Here is a 13,180-nt window from a genome sequence, read left to right as displayed (position 1 = left end):
TTTGATATGTTCACGGGTCACAGGTCGGATCTGGTGCTAAACCTTGCAGGTACGGGCGGGGGCGGGTCTCCAAAAATGGACCAGGACTCTGGGACCAATAACCTCATGGGCAGCGCTGTGTCATATGCCATAGCTGTCCTGTGCAAAAGAAGACCCGTGTTCGCGTCTCAGCTCGAGGTTCAGGCTTATTTGTTCATTAATGACATCATCAGTGACTAGTCGACGTCGACTCGACTTTCATTACATAAATGTCGACTTAAAAAAATTGGAAGTCGTTCCAACCCTAAAATATATAGTATTAAGTATTAAGTTTTGCAGTTAGCATCCAATCTTGTTTCCTGCAGTAATGTCTAATTAAACAGAAGCATGATTAATTAAGCTCATAATAAAACAAAGATGATTTTGGATCTCTTACGGTCTCCTTTCTCCCACTCCCACTCCCTCTGCCTCTCTCTCTTTTTTCTGTCGTTAATCTGCGTCTGCTGGGGTGATGGAGAGCCTCCCATGGCTCGCTCTTTAATTAAGAGTGGTGTAAACAACAATGGCTGTCGTGTAGCCCCACGTGGCGTGAACACAGACATGAATGCGTGCCGTAAAGTGGCATGCAGAGAGGCTTACAGAGAGTTACTCTGGACCAGCCAAAAGCCAGGAATTTAGTTAGACCGGAGGCCTGTCATGCTTTTAATGCAGACACAATGCCGTACGAGGAGGGGAAACCACATTGGATCAATATTTATTATTATACCAATATCTGCAACATTTTGTCTTGTCATACTGGCGCTTTTATAGGGTGGCTGAATGCAATATTTGTGTTAAGAAGCTTTGATGAAAGTCATTCCTGTGATGTATTATCAGATTTCTGGACTGATTTGGGAATAAATTCTGTGGAACGCTTTTAAATATTATAAAATGTGCTTTATTGGTAACTCAAGGTGCCATGTTATTTTTTTGCTCACCCTTTTGCATTGTTTGTGCTTGCTGTTTAATATTAATTTTAAACATAGAAAACTGACTCCAGTAGTAATGAAAAGACAAAATGTCATGGAAACTAGCATGTAAACCTTTCGAATTCATTCGAAGCACAACTCTCACAGTGCATTATGCATATTCTCTAGACATTGAGCGTATATTAGTTGCACAGTTGTTAATGTCCATGGTTTCGGACACCACTACTAATCCCGTCAAATAATGCCCTATTTAAGGATATAGGAGCGATTTATGACACAACCTTCTAGAGAGACATTCTCTCTATATATAATGAACAGATTTAATTTAGGCTTTCATTCACATACACACATTGAGGAACTCACATGCATAGATCACTCAAACATGGTACAATCATTTTATACACATTTTGAGCAGTAGTTTTGGGTGAAATACGTTCAATGAAGGGACAGAAAACTCTTCAGAGATTTCACTACAAATGAAACGGTAACACTTTATTTTAAGGTTCAGTTATTAAAGCTACACTGTGTGATATTTTCCCCCATCTAGCGGTGTAAAGGTATATGACCATCCAGTGAATAATAGTTTCTGTTCCTCTCAATTTTGATTTTGTTTTAACTCCTACGGTGGCCGATTTAGTCCAAGATTAACATAGCAATCCCCCTCTTCACATTCGCCACGGTGCCATCATCGAGTGTTAAAACGCGAAAGGCGAAGCTTGAATTTATGGATGTCCCTCTTTGTCTAATGTACTTTCAAGATGGAGGGGCAACATGGTGACCAGCATTCGAACCCCTCACCCGTATGTATTTTCAATGGCATATTATAAACTTACGAGAATACTTTATAACTTGAAAAAAGTAAATATACATTAATGAGCACATATTTTTGAAAGTGTTTTTAGCTAAGAATAAACTAAAAAAGTTACACAGTGTAGCTTTAACTATTAACTAGTTGCTTATTAGCATGCATTTTACTAGGATATTGGCTGTTTATTAGCACTTGTAAAGCACATATTAGTGCCTTATTCTGCATGACCTAATTCTACATCCCTTAACCCTACCCAATACCTAAACTGAAATGCTACAAAAACTACCTTACTAACCAGGGCCGTTTCTAGCCTTTCTGGCACCCTAGGCAAGATTCATATGTTGCATTTTTTTTTTTTTACATTCTAACTTATAAAGCAAATATGACTTCCTTATTTCATGGACATATTGTACATGCATTAATCGAATAATGTAGCTAGGTTTATTATCACTGAGATCACAGAAAATTTTGATTTCTATGATCTACATATGTGTATTTTAAGATGTTCTGAAGGCCAAAAAATTAGATAACAAAAGCTTGAAAACCATGTCACTCGACGCCTCTGCGGATTGAAGAACACACTGACACAAAGACTAAAAGACGGGACAAAGCCGTAGCCGAAGCCTCGCGCCAGTTTCATATGTTTTAAAGGTTAATCACATATTTTTAGGAGGGGCTGAGGCATAAGTTCATAAAAAAGGGCCTAGTGACGCCTATGGTTATGACAGTATTAGCCTACTTGATTTAAACAGCTATCTCTGATGTAATGTTTTTTTTATTCAAATGAACTGCTATATTCAGTGTAAAGTTTTGCTCAAAGTTATGATAGAGCCACCAGCTTAGTAGAGAACAAGTAACCAATAAGTAGGCTAACATACCTGTATATTTCGCTTTTTTTATATTTCCTCTTTTTTCTTTTTACGATAATGAGCCCCTGATGGCTTTGACCTTTTCATGATGATGAAACTAAAGCACGCTGTAACGAGTAGAAATATAGTGTGGCCCCTTTAAGAGTTGCGCGCGCTCCCTGCAACGAAGTCTGCATTTTGTGTATGTGCGCACTGAGTCTTGTTGCGCTCCCATGTGTGGGGATTATTTTCTCTTTTCTGTTGCTAACAGTCAGTTATTTTGTTTTATTAAGTAATGCTGTGGACGGAAAGGGAGTTTGTGATGAGAGTGCAGCGGGGAATAAAGTGCGATCTGTTTGATGTTAATCGCCTCCGTGTTTGCATCCACTCCAGTTACATTAAGTGAGCTATCCGCATTTTTCACTCGGACACAAGCGTTACAACGCCACGGATGACGTTCCCTGCCGCCCTCTACATGATCTCATTTCATTACAGCAGCTCCACTATCACCATGGCGACTTCACTCCAATAATTGCAACTAATCATAATGCCTTAAAATAGCAAAAGTACAAAATATTAATAATAATATATATCTGAAATAACTAAAAAATCTTGTTGGGGCGGGGGCTCACTGGCGCCCCCCAGCTGTTGGCGCCCTAGGCGACCGCCTAGATTGCCTATGCCTAGAAACGGCACTGTTACTAACTATTAATAAGCAGTAAATTAGGAGTTTATTGAGGCAAAAGACGTAGTTAATAGTGAATATGTGTTCCCCATACTAAAGTGTTAGCAAAATATCTACATTTGTTTTCCAAAGATGAATGAGCATCTTATGAGTTTGAAACGACATGAGGGCGAGTAAATGACAGAATTTTCATTTTTGTATAAACTATCTCTTAAGAACAAATTAAGTACAGAGTAAAAACTAGCTAGTAGCTAAGCCTCTAACCTGGACTTTACATTGTCATTTTAGCAAGAACTAATAAACATCTGCACCCTAAGTTCCATAATATCAACTACAAAATGACTGACAGGCTTTCTTAGTTTTCCGACTGGCCCCATGGCGAATAGATCTGTCATCAGTGATATCCATCTGGTAGTGGGGACATTTACATGCATGGTACTCCTAAAAAATGAAGAAACCAGCATGCAAGGGGCAGTGGATATGTAGAGCTATGTAGATCTGAGGATATGTAGATCTTAGAGATAAGATCAATGGCTGTTTCAGTTGTGTGGCGCTTCAGATTCTGTCATTGGCCTGTGCATTACTAATAAATGATCTCTCTCTCTCTCTCTCTCTCTCTCTCTCTCTCTCTCTCTCTCTCTCTCTCTCTCTCTCTCTCTCTCTCTCTCTCTCTCTCTCTCTCTCTCTCTCTCTCTCTCTCTCTCTCTCTCTCTCTCCTCTCCTCCAGAAGAAAGGATGCTGCAGGAGACCAGTGTGAGATTAAGCCCAACCTGATCGCTCCATCCACTCCCCCGCCCAGTCCTCCACAATCCCAGGATGCTCTGCCCCTGTCGAGGAAAGCTGAAGTTGCTGGTGGTGTCTCTGAGTTTCGTCATCCTGTTCACCTGGCTTTACCTTCTCGTTGGGAACTCAGAAAGTGAGTATGAAAACACTTATCATCAGATCTTTAGATTTCTGGAAAGAAACAATCTCTGAGTCAGACACAGGCCCATTTTCTGTTTTCTGATGTAAAGGCTGGATCGACAAACAGTTTCCCCCTTAAGCTGGGTTGACTTGGGTGTTGAGACTGTCAGTCAGTCTTATCTCGGTCCATGTGCTAAAATCCTCATCTGATGGGTCTGTCATCCTCAGAGACGCACAATAACACTGCGGAGTGCAGATAACACAACTGATCTGCAGCCAGATCTCAGAACGCTAATCATTATAAAAGCTCATTCTCTTGCTCTCGATCTGGCATGTGAACATATCTATCTATAATCATTATAAAGGTCTCACATATGCAGACATAGGGCCATGCAGCACAGAAAGGGAGATTATCCGAACATGATCATCAGTATTCATAAGATTGAAAGAGTTTAAGACTTGTCATTTGATTTCCTTTAAAAAGACTGCCAGAGATGTATTCCTGAACCATTTTGTGGGCCATTCTTTGAAACGAGTGCATTGGAAAGCAAGATTTTAAACATTCTTTCAAAGAATGCTTTGAAGTGGTAATAAATTGCACTGAATTGTGCCATATCATGTGGAATTAATATTTAAGCAGTAAGTATTGAGTGTCTGAAACCCCTTCAGCTGTGACTGCATTCACAATAAAACATGGCATGTACAAAAGTGGTTAGTTTTTTTCTAAAGTGCAACTTATAAAATAGATTAAGATTTAATGAAGAGATTGCCATTAAAATGTTTATTTTCATTCAAAAGTGACATCCTTCCACTATAACAGTGGCCTTTGACCTAAAATATTTATTTGAAATACTCCCTGTGATTCAAGTACACTATGTAACTTTTGGCTCTCTAGCAGTTAAAAAACAAAACTGAATGCATTGTGGATGAACATTGTTTTGGTTGTGCTTCGGCTCAGTGTGACCCTTCGCAATAGATAATTCTTTACAATGAACTCCGTTAGGCCCCGTTCACAGTGCAGGCAAAAGTGGCCCAAATCTGATTTTTTTGGGGGGGTCAAGTGACCAGGTCAGACCTCTTCAGAGGTAGTGTGAACACTCAAATCTAGCCCAGATCTGATTTTTTCAAATCAGATTTAGACCACATACATATGTGGTCCTGAATCAGACCCAGATCTGATTTTTTTCAATGCGGCCGCAGTGTGAACAACCAAAGCGGATTTGATGCGGATTTGATGCAGATTTGATGCGTCTTTTACGTCAATCTATGTCGACATTTGTCACAATTATGTACCAGCGAGTTAGCTCTAGACACAACAGACACAGACAGTAACATTAAAAACTTGACTAGATATGGAGAACAGCGATGGAGCGAGTCAATGGAGGGAGAGTCAGGTGTTAGACCGATTTAGTATATGGGGAGATACTTCAATTCAAGCTAAACTAGAAGGATCCTACCGTAACCGCTCCGTTTTTGAAAGCACACAAAATGGAAGAACAGGGACACAGAAAAACGTGGCTTCAGTGCCAAAGGGCCAAAATAACCAATTTTGCTCTCTTTCTTATCGTTCTTCTCCTCTCCAGCACATGCTCATTAATGTTATGGCTTCCATTACACAAACATGTTTAAATAAAAGCGAAAACGCTTACTTTCTCTATAACCTCCCGAACTTTAGTGCAACAGCGCGCTGCGTCTGATGTCATTGATATTGTTCTTTTGCACATGCGGGTTAGTTTGAAACCTGAAAAAGTTCACACTGGAATCAGAATGAGGCCACATTTTAAAAGGTAATGTGAACCGCCAAACAAAAAATCAGATCTGAGCAAAAAATCAGATCTGAGCAAAAAATCAGATCTGAGCAAAAAATCTGAATTGAGCATTGGGACTTGCGGTGTGAACGGGGCCTTATATGGCAATTTATCTGTTCAAAAGCCTTAAATACCTGTACCTAATGTTCAAAATACCTTACACACCTTTTGAATAATAAAAACATAATCTCCACATGGCTTTTCCAACATTTCAAATCCCTCAGTTCTTGCCATCTAAAAGCCAAGTGCATCAGATTCTAGCGCCCCTTTTGAGGCCAGGGAAGCATGCACAGTGCTTACTGGCCATACATCCATTACACTCACCCCCCTAAATCTCACTCCCATTTGAGTCATGGCACCAAATGTAACCGGTCATACTTGACCCACTCGAAGCAGGATTCAAACCGGAATTGCTGCAGCATGGGAGGCAGGAACACTAACAAGAACGCTAATGACTGTAGCCTATAGTGTCAGTTGCTAGAATGCCTCTTAAGATCCTTGGGGGAGGTTTAAACGCATAGCTCTTACTGGCCTACGTCTGTTACACTCACACCCCCAAACCTCACTCCCATCGGGGTCAGTGACAACCAATGAAACTGGTTGTACTCGACCCACTCTGAGCGGGATTCAAACCATTGTCTCCAGCGTGGGAGGTGAGCATGATAAAAAGAACGTTAAAGACTGCAGCGTATAATGTCAGTCGCTAGAGAACCTCTTGAGATCGGGAGGTGAAGTTTACACGCACAGCTATAACTGGCCTACGTCCATTACATTCACCCTCCTAAACCTCACTCCCATCCGGGTCACGGCACCAAATTTAACCGGTCCTACTCAACTCGTTCCGAGCGGGATTCAAACCTGGGTCTCATGCAGCGTGGGAGGCTAATGCGCTAACGAGAATGTTAAAGACTGCAGTCTTGATAGTGCCTCTTGAATGAGAATGTAGTTTACATGCACAGCTCTTACTAGCCTACATCCATTACACAAGACAATGAGTGTACAAAGACAAATTTTATTACAAGTTCTGTTATGTCCTCTTTTCAGCATTTTTTTTATTCTGGGGTATATCATATAATAAATCGTGGTGCATTAATTTACTCTTTCAACAGTTTGTCAAATATTGTGTTGGACAGTGCGGTAATCAAGTATAAAAGGCTGAAAACTGTTGAACTACATGGTGCTTTTTGGAAGCTGAAATACATTTAAATTATTCAGTTATTCAGTTTTTAATTATCAACTGTATACTAAACAAAATCTTTGTAACATGGTTGACATTTTAAAAAGGATTTGTTTACTTGCAGAATTCATTTCCTGCCATATATATATATATATATATATATATATATATATATATATATATATATATATATATATATATATATATATAATCTGTATAGTCTATAATCTGTCATTATGAGGTTATTCTACAAAAACCTCTTATTAAAATAATGCTATATATATATATATATATATATATATATATATATATATATATATATATATATATATATATATATATATATATATATATATATATTATAGACTGTAGCTTTTGGAGTGCTCATAAAAGCATGAAATGGACTTTTCTACTCCTGCTGCCTTTTGACATCACAGCTCAGGATAGACGACTGTGTGTGTGATATTGTGTGTGTTGTCAGCCAATCAGTGCATATAATTTTCCTGTGGCTCTAGAGTCATTAATCACATGGCATTTACAGCTCAGGTGATTGGTTCAAAACAACCTGGTTGCAGAACTGAGGGCACATAAGCAAAATGCAGACTTCATATCACATACTTCCAGGATTGCAGTGCCCAACTGCCTGAGATGAATGTGAATGCTAATAGATAATGGATGAAAGACGACATGGGTACGCTCAGTGAGACCCAACTCTGGTTAACAGGGAAGAGTGATCTGCACTCGCTTATGCATGAGCGAAATGCAAGAAAATCCATCAGATAATTCCGATAAATTCAATGCCTGTTACTTTGTTCTCCCTGATCACAACCAATTTTCTGCATCTTTAATCATTCCAGCAGAGAGCAATGTGTAGATTGAGATATACTCTTGGAGTCTGTCTTAAATCTGAATGACATTCACGTATATTGTCTCTCTGCAAATTCACCTGAAGCTTCCTATTTCTTTACCTCTCATCCATCCACCTCTGGGGTATAATCTGTCAAGATCACTCGAATTAAATGAAATCTGTTGTGCCGTATCAGACGGGCGTTCCCTGCTCCTCTCCGCATGCTTGGTGGAATCTACAGACGCACGACTGCTGGAACGGGATGTCCTGGCATCGCGGGTTCGAGAGGTGGAGGAAGAGAACCGGCAGATCCGTCTCCAGCTGAGCCAATCACAGGGCCTGGCTGCCCAGCCTGCCGAGGGTAACTATGGCAACCAGCAGTGGGTGGCATCGGCAGACACCGGTCCAGAGGATGTGGAAAACACAGCAGAGGAACGGGCCAATCACAGCGAGTGTTCTCGCTCGCCCACCGCAGAGAAGTGTGAGGTTAGATGGCATATTACATCCTGTCAGATGTGAAAATAAGTCTTTAGGAACATATGGTGGCCCTAAAAAGTATTTGGACACTTCCGTGAGACATTTCTTTTTTAACAAAGAAGAAATGTAACACTTTTCAAGCAAAAGCAGGTTTGATAAGTTGAAATATATATATGGTCCTAAATGGACATAAACCTACATTTCATATATCCATGTAAAAATCACCTCAAAGCTTAGTAGCATAAAGGATCTAAAAAGTAAAGTTAGTTCTGTGGAAAGTACTGGCATCATCATGTTGTGTTTAATATTTTGTATACTTTTTAGTGTGGCATATTCTGTCTGGATGGGACGCTGCATATTAGAAGCTTTTTAAAGTCTGCACAGACTATACAATGAATCTCAAGAATACTTTATTAAAGCCGAAATTATTTAATGCTATCTGAAACGTTGGCTTTTCCCTCCATTCACAGCTGATTCACGTGGCATGTGTATGTGCGGGTCACAACGCCAGTCGGGACGTGGTCACTCTGGTCAAATCTATCCTGTTCCACAGGTGAGAAACAACGACAGGGAAATTAATATAATAAATTGCAATATTGTGGTATATTGTGTGGTGATATATAGAACTATGTTGTGCATATGCAAAGCATAAAAGAATAACAACTGGGATTTAGCCATTGTCTTGTAGACTTTATCATTTATATAATAGTTCTTTCTGGTCCTCAAATCTGATTGGCTGAGAGCCCTTTCCAGCCGTGCGATATCCACCCAGTATTGGTACTCAAACTGTTTCACCGTTTGTATCACTCTGCGTGCGGCGACTATCATGGCGGTCGAGCAAATCCACCAGTTTTAAAAATTCTGCTGTTGTTGTGTTACAAAATGTAGTTTTAACAATTTTTAGGTGAGAATGTAGGTAATAATTGGTTGTCTGGCTATCACCAGACTAAGCTCAGTTTAAGATTGAACATTGGTCTGGGGAGTCTGCTCTGTATTTTCTACTGCACAAGGGGTGTGATAAACGAGCATTATTTGAATAACTGTACGCAATTGGATAGTCCTTCAACCAATCAGACCACAAGAGGCCTGATTAACAGGCAACGAGCCATCTTTTCTCTATCTGTCACTGTGTTAAACCCGCCAGTAACGTGCCAGGTGGATAGCCAGTCTGTAATTGGTTCCCACAAATGTGTAACAGAAGCAGTAGAAATTAATGTACAGGTTTCTAGACTGAGTTGCAGGGCAAAATCAAATTGTTGGCAGATCAGGCTGGGTTTACCCAGTCTAGGTAATTGGACCTCAAATATGTGACTCAGATATAAACATAGCGACTTTTTTAAAAACAATTTGTTTAGACGCTTTCGCAGATGCAGGATCCAGGCCGTCAGCGGATGTTCAGCGCTCATGTATTTAGTTTTACCTGAAATGTAATTTCACAATTTTAAATAAAGTCATAAATACTGTGAAGTACACATATTTTGTCTGTAAAGTACATATATTGCCACCCCACAGGATCATTCAAAATAAAGCCAAAATATAATCAAAAAAAAGGTTATTTTTTACAGCACCTAAATATAGATTTTACCTTATGCATTCCTATGAACCCTAACATGTCAACATGTCCAAATCTCCCTTTTCAGGAGAAACCCACTGCACTTTCATTTCATCACAGACACAGTGGCCAATCAGATCCTCAGCACTCTGTTCCAGTCATGGATGGTACCGTCCGTGCAAGTCAGCTTCTATGACGCTGATGAGCTCAAAGTAAGTACCTGCCTCATGATGCTCCCATAACACCCCTGCCATTAACCGCATTTGCCCTTTGACCCAGAAATAATGACCATGTCACAGATCATCAGTATAGTCTTAATGGGAGGCAGTAGTTTTGAAACGACGCAGGCGGCAATGACAAGTCTGAAGAACAATGCCGATCGCAATCCTCTCTGAGCTCATTCAGGCACAAACAACTGAGATGAAATATGTGTCAAATGTGCTTTTGGATTGTAATGAGGGGGCAAAGGTCCCCTTGGGACAGTACGGCATGTCTGTGATAGTGGAAACACTGAGCTTGTTGTTTACACTCCAGCGATCTCAAGAGCTTTCGCTCTCTGAGAACTCATGCACGCTCCAGAGGGAGACGGAAGCATAGAATTATTCATTTCTGTTCATATATTTAAACTGACAGTGTGGCTCTTTTTTCAACGACTTGGCATGCAAGTGCTGCCTTTGCTGTGGCGTTGAATTATTCACTGTCTGTTTGTGATTTATTTTTATTTTTATGCGGTGCACGGTACGCTGAAAGAGTGAAGTGACAATCAAAGAGCTCGCCTCCTCTACACACACATGTGTGCACATATTCTAGGAGGGTGCATTCTAGTTTACATTACACTGCACACTCAGGGACACTCACATGAATGGATACACACACTCATATGCACAATACCATGAACACAGTCTTTCTTGTCCTGTTTTGTGCTCTCGTCCTCCTCCCGCACTGAGTTCACCTCTGATTGTCAGCTGTTTGGCTCCGAGCCGTCTCTAATCACGCGGATTTTACATCCTGTGTCTCTGCTGTGCTTAGAGACCTCTTTGCTCTCCTGAGTATATGAAAGCTAAGCTGCAGGAAATCCAGTCTTTTTCAATCAACCCCTCTCCGGCAGATTATTATTAAACCTGAGCTCAGGTCATTAAGGATGTATGCTGAAAAGATGAAGCGCGCAATAAGAACTGTAGTGGGTGCAGATGATGCTCTAACCGCAGAATACAGTTCAGAAGAAAACATGGAGCAGACAATGAGCTCTAGTAGGTGATGGTGAACTCATGCAGGGTTGAGAGAACTATCCCAAACGTCATTTGGGGGTCTTATTCTAATCAGCCATAACAGGTATAGTGCTTTATCCTGGAAATACATGTTTTCTATACATTCTATTTTCATTAGGCCTATTACACCGTGTCTCGACGTGATAATATTGTAATTCTTACATTTATATTGTAACCTTTAACTGGCTTTCTCTTTCATTTGCATTGGATTTCTGCTTTATGAACATTTAAATCAACATAATTTAAATTCTGTAATGATTACACTTTAAGTAATCATTGTAAGTAATGTTGCACATACATGTGAACTAACTCCCATTAGAGTATTGCATGAGTATTAGAAGACTGTTAGGGGTAGGGTTAATAGAATAAGGGGTTAAGGGTTAGTAGGATAAGCTGACATTTACTTTCAAAATTACATATTTTCAGTAGAATGACTGTCGGGGTAGCTTTGAATTAAAGTGTTAGCAGATATTTAAGGAATAGTTCACCCAAGAATAAAAATTAGCCCATGATTTAGTCACCTTCAAGTCATCCTAGGTGTATATGACATTCTTCTTTCAGATGAATACATTCAGAGTTATAAAAAATGTCCTGTCTCTTCCAAGCTTTATAATGGCAGTGAATGGCTGTTTCTGTTGTGAAGTCCATAAAAGTGCATCTATCCATCATAAAAGTGCTTTAAAACTTGAAACTCTAATCTCTAACTTCCGCTAACTATCATACACGCGTTCACGGGAGACTGGTGTTCCAGCGTATGATACTTTTATGATGGATAGATGCACTTTTATGGACTTCAAAACAGAAATAGACATTCACTTCTGGGAAAGCCAGGACATTTTTTAATATAACTCAGATTGTATTCATCTTTAAGTCATATACACCTAGGATGGCTTGAGTGTGAGTAAATTATGGACTAATTTTCATTTTTGGGTGAACTATCCTTTTAAGCAGGCAGTCTACTCTAATGTTGACATGTACGTAGATGAAACATTTACTTATAGTCATCTGACTATCTAAAGGGGACTGTCAAAATAAAGTGTTACAAAGTAGAAGAAGAAGAAGAAGAAGTTGTATTTATATAGCGCCTTCCGTAGCTCAAGGTCGCTTTACATTGCACAATCACAGTACATTTAGACACCTACATATGCATTTATAAATACACATCACAAAATACATATAATTGCATTTTCCGAAATGCATGTTGAAAAGATATGTTTTTAATTGGGACTTAAATGCACCCACAGATGAGATATTTCAGAGTGTAAGAGGTAGTGAATTCCATAACTGAGGAGCATTTATACTAAATGACCTTCCACCAACAGTAAGTTTCCATATATATATATATATATTAACTTTATATTACATATAAATTACATTCATTATCAAGGACATTTTTATCCATAACATAAACCTTTCAAGACAGCACAGAGAACAACCTGATTTTTAAACTTCGTTGATTTCCCTTGTGAAAAAAAAGTGCACTTTAGTGTACTTTTATAAAGTGTACTTATTACACAGATAATATACTTATACTAAATACACTTAATTGTGCAATTAAATGCAATGTTTTCGGTGTACTTAACACACATTATATGTAATTGATTTCAAATTTATCACAAATTAAGTTGAAATAAAATACAATAAGTTGCAATTAAGAGTGATTTTTTGGAACAACTTAAGTGGTACTTAAATACAACTTTATATGTACTTTCATAATCGCTTCTAGTGTATTAAAATTGTAATTAAATTGCACTGCTCAATGTACTGACAAGCAATTAATGTGAACTAAAACATACTTTAATGTCAGCTAAATATACACTTAAGTGTGAATTAAATGCAATGTTTTCGGTGCACTTAACA

At 39.1% G+C, this 13,180-nt stretch overlaps 1 protein-coding gene across 7 annotated transcripts in view; it reads left to right on the top strand.

Moving 5' to 3' along the window:
* large2 (LARGE xylosyl- and glucuronyltransferase 2) overlaps positions 1-13,180 on the top strand; it is a 128,159-nt gene that overhangs the window by 94,306 nt on the left and 20,673 nt on the right. For 4 of the 7 annotated variants that reach the window (XM_067419533.1, XM_067419532.1, XM_067419534.1 and 1 more), the window contains 4 exons: positions 4,016-4,204; positions 8,220-8,509; positions 8,971-9,053; positions 10,141-10,264. In XM_067419533.1, the coding sequence (XP_067275634.1) occupies positions 4,105-4,204; positions 8,220-8,509; positions 8,971-9,053; positions 10,141-10,264 (597 nt within the window). In that variant the 5' untranslated portion in view covers positions 4,016-4,104. The remainder of the gene's footprint in view (positions 1-4,015; positions 4,205-8,219; positions 8,510-8,970; positions 9,054-10,140; positions 10,265-13,180) is intronic. The other 3 variants (XM_067419536.1, XM_067419535.1, XM_067419538.1) reach the window with 1 other exon arrangement.

The sequence above is a fragment of the Pseudorasbora parva genome, chromosome 16 (genome assembly GCF_024679245.1).
Source record: "Pseudorasbora parva isolate DD20220531a chromosome 16, ASM2467924v1, whole genome shotgun sequence".
NCBI lineage: Eukaryota > Metazoa > Chordata > Actinopteri > Cypriniformes > Gobionidae > Pseudorasbora > Pseudorasbora parva.
This window is presented reverse-complemented; position numbering and strand designations above follow the sequence as displayed.